The sequence below is a fragment of the Grampus griseus genome (assembly GCF_964374135.1).
Source record: "Grampus griseus genome assembly, chromosome: X".
Classification (NCBI taxonomy): Eukaryota; Metazoa; Chordata; class Mammalia; order Artiodactyla; family Delphinidae; genus Grampus; species Grampus griseus.
The window spans coordinates 65,990,649-66,001,513 of record NC_138999.1 but is presented as its reverse complement, the minus strand read 5'-3'; the positions used below and the strand labels follow the sequence as shown (position 1 = coordinate 66,001,513).

General features: G+C 36.2%; 1 protein-coding gene across 1 annotated transcript; it reads right to left on the bottom strand.

Annotated features, from left to right (window-relative positions):
* Window positions 1–6,288: 6,288 nt before the first annotated feature.
* GPR174 (G protein-coupled receptor 174) lies at window positions 6,289–7,290 on the bottom strand (the record flags this gene model as incomplete). The annotated part of the gene is made up of 1 exon (XM_082681168.1): window positions 6,289–7,290. The coding sequence occupies one exon, from the start codon at window positions 7,288–7,290 to the stop codon at window positions 6,289–6,291; it is 1,002 nt and encodes a 333-aa protein (XP_082537294.1).
* Window positions 7,291–10,865: the final 3,575 nt, after the last annotated feature.

Below are 10,865 nucleotides of genomic sequence, written 5' to 3'. Positions count from 1 at the left end.
CGACTAGCTATAATGTGAATGTGATAGGAAAACTTGCACCATTCAGATTGAGAAAACACCCCAAATGTGTTGGAATAATAAGACAGGAAATGTATATCCAAATATCTTTCAAAAAAAGCCACCAACTGGCTAAGACTTTTACATGAAAGAGAAATACATTTCTATCTAGTTTAAGCCACATTTCTATTAATCACAGATAAAACTATAGCCTAACCAATACAGCTTATAAAAAAAGATTCAAAGGAAGAAAATGTGAAATATCTGAGGGAAATTTTAGAGAAATATAGCCACCTAACTATGAGCAGTGTTCACAGAGTTTACATAACAATTACATAGGTCTCAGAAAAATTTCAGAATGTACATTTACATGGATGCATTCTAATACTGCTCTAGAAGTATTGTTTAGTAGACGATTTTGACAAAAATGTAGAAATTTAAGCTGTCAGCAGTGGTATTTTTACTTTTAGTGGACCTGAATGTGCTGGACTCCTTCCCATGAGAGTCATAATAAATTTGGATCGAGGGATCCCTGAACTGAAATCAACATTATTCTGTATCAAACTTCTGCAGTAGAAGGAAGGCTTAGCTAAGGCAAAAAAGATCAGGTTAATAGATGATTTTATCTAAGTTGGAACTTGTTCAGGTTGATAAAAAGTACATTTTTATACTTGTTAGAATTTAGTGTTTGATGTCATTACTGAAAAACATCTAAAACCGGTTCTTATCCCTTACCCCTTTTGATCATATATTAAATAGTTCATTTAAATGGTACTATAACTTACTAAAATATTAAACTTTTGAATTATATAATGTATGAAATGTACTTTTATATAATCTGGGGTAAGGAGAGTGGGTACAGACATAGAAAAAAGAAGACTGGCCATGTGTTGCTGTTGGTTGAAGCTGAGTAATGGGTACATGAGGGTTTCTTATACTAATTGTTCTTCTTTTCTTCTTTTGAATATATTTGATTTTTTCCATAGTAAAATACATATATATGTTATACATATTATATATATATATATATACACATATCTATCTTTATGTGCATCTGAGTGAAAAAGTTAAACTTATTTAGTGACACCATTTTGAACCCATTATTACAATGTTTGTCTTTATCCAGGTATGGTGTAGGAAGTTTATAGTAGGATTATTTCCTTCATACTTTCCTTCCCTGAGCCTCAAACTTGGATCGTTATTGTTTCAAGCTGTTTTTGTTTATTTTTTCTTCTCATTAGATTGGCATTTTAAAAAGTATAAATGATCCTGGTCTTTGTTCAAGTTGTGAATATTCAACATTATTTAGGAAAGGCTGAAAAACATCTTTCTATTGTGGGACAGAATCAAACTTGAAAAACAAAGATCCTAGATCTGCCTCTCAGCTCTGCTTCTGAAGCTCCTGTAAAAAGGAGATATTGGGGTCAGATTGATAGGCCTAATTACAGCCCACTTCCCACCAATGAACAGTTACTCTATTATTCCTTGAAGAGATCCAAGAAGGAAAATGTAAGGCCTTAAATAAGGGCTATGCCTATAGATGAATAAGCAGATGTTCAGTAAGTAGTTAGATGAAGAGAACTTAGTCAACAGAAAATAGAAGAAGAAATAAGGTCTTGGAAAAATCAAGTAAGTGTTTAAGTCTGAGGAAGTTCTGCTGAAGAAATTATCTGTGAAGTTCAAAAAAGATACAGCTCACTGCCTGCCTCTCAAACACTCATCACATCCTTTAATTATTGAGGAGTAAATAAGTTGAAAGAGCCACATTTACCTGAGAGTTTATCTCTCACTTCTTCCCTCTCAAAATAAGGTACAGTGAAGGCAGTAAAATTACTTGTGAGGTGGCTTCAAGAAGGCATGTAGGAGGGATGTACATTATTTGAGGACATTTGATGTGTGGGTCAAATCCCATATTTATATCCCATTATTTTTTTCAAGTCTACCAAAACATCAGAAATTTCTCCTTAGGAAAGCCTTTACCACTTCCTAGGAACATTTTTCTGTAGCAGTCAAAATGTGTAATTCATAAAAACTTGGTTATTGCAGAAGATACTGAAAGCATTAGGAATATAGGTGAGATGAGAAGGGAGTTGCTAAAGTGGAAGAAAGATAACTAGGATGAGAGGAGAGCCAGAGACAATTCTCCTGACTTTACTATTTGTTTTGTTTTGTTTATGTAGATCTGTTTTGAGAAGAGCAGAGGGGGACAGTGAAGGATAAGATTTTTTCCCTGCTAATCTATAAGAAAAATCAAACTATTGGGTCTTAAAAACCCTTAAGATTAAAGAGAAAATATTCTTTCTGTTCCCTCATCTCCTTTTCTGCCCAAAGACTATACTTTAAAAAGTACAAGTATTTAAGTCATTTGGGTAAACTTGGTCAACAAGTGAGGATGGGGAATAATCTTAGTAGGGTGTGAACAGTATGGGAAGAGTGGATGGCAGGTGTAGGGTAGGATGGGGAAGTGGTTCATCTTTCCATTTGAAAATAGAACGCACCACTCCAGAGAGAAAGGGAGAGTAGAGCCTCTGGGGACTTAACATCCATGTATGTGAGAACACTGACAAAGATCATCAATTACATCAGTTTGCTGAAAAAGTGACATTGAATTCTGGAGGCAGAAATTTTCTATGCAAATAGAGAGACCATCTTTATTACTAAAATACATATTATAAATTATAGACATAAATATATTCCAAGTGCAACATTTTCACAGTCTTTTGGGAGTAAAAACAAAAAGATGACAGAAAAATTACGTTGCACAGGAGTTCCACTTATGCATAGTTTCAGACCAAGGTAATTTGATCTGTTGTTCCTAGAGCAGATGGCTCCTTTTCATGGAATTACAGGTTAACAGAATAAGTTCCTAAACCAAGAGACAATAAAAACATATAAACCATTTGAATATAATAATAATAAAAATAACAATAATGACAATAATAATAACATGGAAATCACTCCATATTAAAAATATCTGTTGGGGACTTCCCTTGTGGTGCAGTGGTTAAGAATCCGCCTGCCAATGCAGGGGACACGGGTTCGAGCCCTGGTCCGGGAAGATCCCATAGGCCTTGGGGCAACAAAGTGCATGCGCCACAACTACTGAACCTGCACCATAGATCCCATGAGCCACAACTACTGAGCCCACATGCCACAACTACTGAAGTCTGCGTGCCTAGAACCCATGCTCTGCAACAAGAGAAGCCACAGCAGTGAAAAGCCCACGTACTGCAATGAAGAGTAGCCCTCACTTGCCACAACTAGAGAAAGCCCATGCTCAGCAATGAAGACCCAATGCAGCCAATAAATAAATAAATAAATGAATAAAAATTTTTTAGAAAGCCACTTTAAAAAAAATATTTGTTGGAATAATTGTGTGTACATTTTGCAATCAGAACTCAAATAACTTTAATAGAAAATGTGAGTTCATTTATCTTGAATTGTATATTGCTGTAGTTGATGGTGTTTACTTTTTGAGGGTTTTACTTTTTTCATTAAACCCGGAAAGTGACAAATGGGAGGTTTGAAGAGAAAATTCTCCAAGGAAAGGAGACACTCAAGAGGCTGCTGTCTGGATGGTAGCTGCAACACTACTTCTCTCCTAGTTTAGACTTTTCCCTGGAAATCAGATCCAGAGTTGGAAGGGGAAAAAGGCAAAAAGAAAAAGAAAACAAGCAGAGATCTGAGAAACTGATAGTCATGTTTGTAGATATATTTCTTAAAATTTAGCATCCCCATTATTGTAAGAAAATTAGGTGATCACTTACTATATGTAACCTGAAAGGCACTGCTGTAAGACTCACTTTCTTCAAAATATCTTCCTTTCCAGTCTGCTTCAGTGTCTTTAATCCCTCCATTAAAAGTGAGAGATTTACACTTTGAGTTAAAGTTCATCCCTAAGGCCTAGAATTCAGGTATCCTTTGGCAAATTAATATTAAGCTAACATTAGTCATTAGTACATTAGTGTGAATAAATTTATCAGTTACTGACTAGAACAAGGGAATAAGACAGAAGACAAAACATACTGATGATGATGAGGGCTTGATAAAGTAAATCACAGCATTGAATACAAACTTATATGGGCAGGCCTGAAGAGAAGGTGTGGTCCTAGCTAAGCAGCATAAAAATACTGGACACTTGTTCTCTCTGTATTTTCCTCAAATGATATAAATACTTTTCAAGGGCTTCTGGACTGCCTAATAAATGGGCTATAACCTCAACATTTCCTCTAAGAATGAGGAAATATATCTCCTGGATATATTTGCCTCCTGTTTAAAATAATAGATATGTTTAAAGTGAAATTAATATGTTAATGAAATTAAATCACTGGTCTCCCAAAATGACCCTAAAAAGTGTAATTCATGCTAATATAGAAAATAATAGACACATATAGTATAGACAAGGCCCTTTCATTACAAGTACCCACAAAATTATTACTTCTAATCCCATTACAACACTGAATTATGTTCAAACACAAATCACTTTAAAGCAAAGAGACCAGGCATAATTACAGTTACCCATTTTAAAACACAATTTAACACTCATTTGGAACTCATTTAACACATCGAAATATGTACCTTATGATGAATAATTAGGATATAAATACATACACTATTGCTAGCAGCACAAAGTCAATCTTCTAGCAGGGTATTATCTTAATAACAAAGTACAAGCAAATCAACACTTGCCTAGAGAAAACATTAGAAAAATTTCCATTCATCTTAGATATTAGAATTCATTTTGATTTCACCAGTTTTTTTCCCCAAATATATTGGTATTGTAACTGCGTGCTTAAAATAACTCCCTTTCTGTAAATATGATGGAGCTCTTCCTTGATTTTCACATTCCTTCCAGATAGGAAGTAGCATGTTTCTTCATTTTAAAGCACACAGATTTTAATTAAAGCACGCTTTGAAACTTAAGCTTTTTGCCAAAGTATTTTTCAAAGTATTCTAATATTTAAGACCTCAGGTTAAATTACTACTCATATCCTGGGTCTGTTTCCTGCATACTAGTACTAAACAGGTAGGAGGCAAGGCATTTTAATGGGCGTCCAATGTGGCCAAAATTAATCTTCTGCACTTTTCTCAAAAGGGGAAAATACTGACTTCCCCAGATGCTGGGAGGGAGGCTGTGCTGGCCTTACAATGGTATGACTGGGGCAAAGCTGGGCCAGAAAAATTACTGAAGACTCTAGGGTCCACATGCCTGGCTGCCTCCAAACCTACTCTGGCTTGTGAATGCAGCTTGACAGTTGCCACCTAACTTAAAAATAAGAAATAACTTCATCTTTTTGCTCTGGCCTAAACTTAGTGGCCTAAACTTAGTGCACTACTTCTTCCATAGGCTCAGAAAGTGCAGTAACCTGTCAGAGGTACCTTGATGTCACTCTAGAAGCATGGTGGACATTTCTTTTACTTGGCAGATCCGTACGTCTTCAGAGGTGTTCTCTGTAAAAAGTTTAAGAGAATCAGAACTATGATTATCACCTATCTGCTTTCTCCTGGACCTTTAAAGGCAATTTGGGTCACATTGTATGAACTTTGACAAGCCACCTGCCCTGGTTAGATTAAATATGGCAATTTATACAGTCATAGAGAGTATGTGAATTTATTTCTTGTTCTTATTTTAAACATACCAGAGGCCTGAGTTCAGATTTTCATCCTATTAATAGATGTGACAGATGATTTTTCATACTGATATTGAAATGAAGGAAATAGCTATTTGAGTCTTCAAACACTAGAGTGTAATCACATATGGAGATAAAAATGGTCCATGCGGGCTTCCCTGGTAGCGCAGGGGTTGAGAGTCCGCCTACCGATGCAGGGCACACGGGTTCATGCCCTGGTCCAGGAAGATCCCACATGCCGCGGAGCGGCTAGGCCCGTGAGCCATGGCCGCTGAGCCTGCACGTCCAGAGCCTATGCTCCACAACGGGAGAGGCCACAACAGTGAGAGGCCCACGTACCACAAAAAAAAAAAAAAGGTCCATGATTTTAACACTGTTTTTGCAGAATAATATAATGTCCATCCTACTTAAAGACAACTAAAATATGATATTGGGATATAAACTGTGATTACTAGTATAAATAGACAATTACATTGCTTCTAAATACAAGGAAACTCAATGTCCATTGTAACAAAACTAAGTGCTTATAATGACTTCAACCTAATAGTCTCTCTTTGTCTTAGGTTCACAGATACAACTGCTGGCTCTAGTTGAGATCATATGTGTATAGTATGTCACTGAAATTTTATAGCTTAAGTTTCAGTCCATATTCAGTTTTTTTTTAACATAGTTCAGTTGTCAAGGTAGAAGTGGTATGGCTGCTCACAAATGATTTTGCATGGAGTTTTATGTTATCATGCAAATCTTGTCTTGAAAGCCGTCTTCTGAACTCATCAGTGGTAAAGTAGTATATGATTGGGTCAAGGCAGGAATTCAGACTAGCAAGACACAAGGCAATAGAATGAAATATTAGAATCACCCTTCTGGCTAGGCAGCTTTTAATTTCATTGGACTTGACCAGGAAATCTAAAGGAAAACTGAAGTGATAAGGTGCAAAGCAAATTAGGAAAACTCCTGCACAGGTTAGAATCATCTTCAAGGCTTTCTTTTTCTCTCCAAGGTCTTGAGCCACAGGATATTTGTCCTGCAGTGATAAAACCGTCTTCCAGGTACAATACAGGACAGTCAGAAGAGGAGTGACAAATCCAATCAACTCGCCAATGGTCATCATGACAACAGACTGGGCTAGATTGACATTCCTGGTAGGAAGATCCACAAAGCATTTTGTTCTGTTGCTAGGGGTGTCATCACTGCTTCGGAGGAGTGGAAATAGCAGACAGGCAAGGCAGATTATTAGCCAGCCAGCAATGCTGATGTATAGGTCATATTTCTGTTTACAGTCGTGGAAGCGAAAGGGGTAGAGGAGAAACCAAAATCTTCGCACACTGATGCAGACCAAGAAGTAGATGCTTGCATACATGTTGACATACTTCAGGTAGAAACAAAACATGCAGAGGCCAGGCCCAAATGGCCAGTCATGATTCAAGTAGTAAAAGATCCTCAGTGGCAAGGAGAGGACTTGTAATAAGTCAGCAATGGCTAGGTTTATCATGAATATCACAGCCCGTTTGGTTTCTTTCATATAGCCATAAAATACCCACAAGGCTAATATGTTCCCTATGAGACCTGGCACAAGAATGAAAGTGTATGTCACTGCATAGATGAAGTACCGAAAATCTGTATTGGATCCATCTGTCCCAGCACATGTGTCATTAGCAGGCATGTTTCTTTCTAGAGAAACTGCCTTTGCTAAATGGTGGTTAAAAAGCTAAATTTATAATTTACTGCTGCTCTTTCTAAAAGACTGATCATCGATGGGCTGGGGAGACTGAATATAGAATAACATCCTTTTTATTGCATTGGTCTGGGCTTATATACATGATTTGGGTTTTTTTCAAGTAACTATCTGCATGTTTGCTTTGGATTTGTCTACATTAACTACATTGAAGTCTAATGTGCAAGCACAGATGACAAGCTGTTATAATTTTCCCTTCTTCTTTACTCAGTTAAAAGGCCTCTGGGACATCATAACAGTTGATCCTCTCCCATTTGATCATAAATGTGCCATATAGTAGCTCTTCAAATTCCCATATGATGACAGTCATCTCTTTACTGGTGTTTGGCAGGCTGTTTTTCATTTTTTTGGCTCACATAGAAGGAAGATTTGCTTTTGTACTCAGTGGGTCCACAACTCTTCACAGGTGATTAACTTGGATGGATCATCTTTCTGGGACATTTTCAGTTATGTGTCGTAAACTAAAAAGTGAGAAACAAAGTCAGAGCTGCAAATGAAAAAAAATTAAGCCAATTATTGTCTAGAAATTTTTGAAAAAAAAGCCTATATGTAGAAAAATCTATTATCTTTAATGGAAAGTTCTGATGTGAATGAGTGTGATTAGTCACAAGTTCCATAAGACACTTTAGAGTCACAGGACAGTATAGCTAGAAGGAACCTGAGAAGTAATCTAGCCCCTTACTACTCAAAATGTGATCCATGAACCAGCATTACTGGAGAACTTTTTAGAAATACAAAAGAATCTCAGATCCCATCTGGGATTTGCTGCAACACAATCAGCAATTTAAGAAGAACCACAAGTGATTCTTAGGCATATTAACATTTGAGAGGCTCTGATGTAGACCACAGCTTCACAAACATCACTGAGAGTCACACTCATCTGGGGAAGTTTAAAAAAAATTACAACTTTCCTTAGATTTTCTAGTGTCTCCCGTAGAGATTCTTATTCAGTACTTAGGGCCTGAAATTTGTATTTTTAAAAAGATCCCCATATGATTCAGATATAGCCAACCCAGCCAGCATTTGTCCTTGAACCATCATATAGGGGCCACTGATTTGTTTCATATCTTCCCCAGATGTCTGAAAATTAGTGGGCAACCACCCTCTCTTTAATTACTTGCAATAACAAGGGTCATTTAGCCACCTCTCAATTATCCAAGACAAAAGACCATGACATCAATATGGAGAATCAAAATCCCCAAAAAGTTGACCCAGCTAGGTCCATGACCTTTGTTCTAAAACAAATTTTAGTTTAGACACCTGGATAGTTGCCTCAAGGCTGCTGAAATGCAGGAGGAGTTAATTGACTTTAAAGATATGTGGGAAGAACAAAAATGAAGTAGAAATTATAAAACATCCTGCTATGGATTATCAAATCCATGTAGATTATCAAATCCGTGTTTGAAGTTGGCTTGATTCAACCCCTGAAGGAATTGTAATTGTTATTATTTTGCCTCAATTGCCTGGTAAGTAAAATAGCACATTTGTTCAAAGATATAATGCACACTTTATTTAAACATGCTGATAAATAGTATGAACTATGCATTCAGATTGAAGGGGTTAAATACTTGAGATTTCTCAGATAAGGAAGTAGAGAGACGGTGTTATAAAATAACAAGAAGCAAGACTGTAAAGAATAACATCGATGTTGAAAGAGTGGTTAAAATTAGAGGTTGTTCAGCTCCCAAACTGAAATACATCTTTGAAATATTTTCACAGGTAGTGATTTTGATTAGGTGACAGGCAAAATTAGGTGGCTGACCAAAAAGTCACAAGCCCTGGGTTTTCAACCTCCTTTTAACTATTTATATAAAAGTCATCACCTGCTAACGTCACTGATAAGAAATCAGAACTATACAAATAAACATCCAGTCAACCTCTAATGAACATTCACCTCTCCTATCAAAGCCAATGACTCTTAAATCTATATGTGAATCCTGAGCTGTAGCTCTCTTTCCAACTATATATAACACCTCTTCTTTTGGATATTTCATTACCATCTTAAAATTCAACATATGAAAGTGAAGCCATCTTTTCTATTTATTGAAAATATGTCATATCTTGTCAGATAATGTCACCTCTTTGATAAAAAATCTCCTAATGTCTTCTCATCTCACTCAGAGGAGAAATAAAAGTCCTTACAACAAATGGCCTATTTTAACTACATGGTCTGGCCCCTGGTTACTCTTCTGACCTCACCTTCTAAGATTCTCCCCCTTGCACTCTGCTCCAGCAACTTTACCATTCTTGCTGTTAGGTGAACAGACCAAGAACCTTTCTGCCTCAAAGCATATGAATTGGCAGTTCCCTGTGCCTGAAATGCTTTAGCCTAGTTATTTATTTGTTTTACTCCCTTGCCTCCTTCAGATCTTTACCCAAGTGGGTTCTTTTCATGAGGCTTTCCCTCATCTTCCTATTTAAAACTGCAGCTCACCTCCAACACTCCCCATCTCCTGTCAGTATTTATTTTATCTATTGCCAGTTGTAACTAACATACTCTTTGATTTTTACTTATTTATTTTGTTTTTATATATTTTCCCTACTAGAATGTAAAGTTCATGAGGACAAGGATTCTTGTGTGTTTTGTTTACTTGCTATAAAACAGAACTGAGGACTGTGGAAGACACAAATAAGTGCTCAGTATTTGTTGAAAGAAATAATTTCAGTAAATAAAATCAATATATCTCACACAAAAATGATCATCCCTCAAAACTTCAAACCAGATTCTGCTCCTGACTTCTTCATTGCTATTAAGTTCACTAATGTTTTCCTAGGTTGTCTCAAAGTCTTGGAGGTATTGACTCTTTGTCATTTATTTTCCACTTCCAAACAAGTTAGGGAAGATAGCTTACTATGGGGGAAATAACATATGTTTAGGAGTCAGGATTACCTGGGTTTAAATTCTTGCTCTTTTAATAAATAGCTGTGTGACTTCAGGTATATTGCCAAACTTCTCTGATTCTTTAATTTCGCATTGATAAAATGAGAAAAATCATACTACCTAACTTAGAGTCAGTGTGAGAATTAATTGAGCTGCTGTATATAATTTATTTAGCATAGTATAAGGTACATAAATGCTTAATAACTGATATTATTATTATTACTACTTTCTGCAACTGCATTATTTCTCATAATATTATTCTTTAAATTGCATTGTTTATGCTCTAGTTCAGGACCTTATTACTTAGTTTATTTCCCTATCCCTTATCATTTTCTACTCCATACTATATAATGCTGTCAGATATTTTTTTCCTTAAAATGAGCTCTTAAAAAGTAATAATGGATTCCTATTGCCCAAAAAATCACAAAATACAGTCTGGCAGTCAATGGCTTTCTTAAATACAGGGCCATCTACCTTTAGGATTTTGTCTCCCAGTGCTCTCCTAACATGTCCAGAACTCCAGCCAAACTGAGCTCCATACTATTCAAACTGACTTTTTCTTCCCCCACAAATAGCTTTTTCCATTTTTTCATTCTGCTACCTCAGCTTGGAATATCTTTTT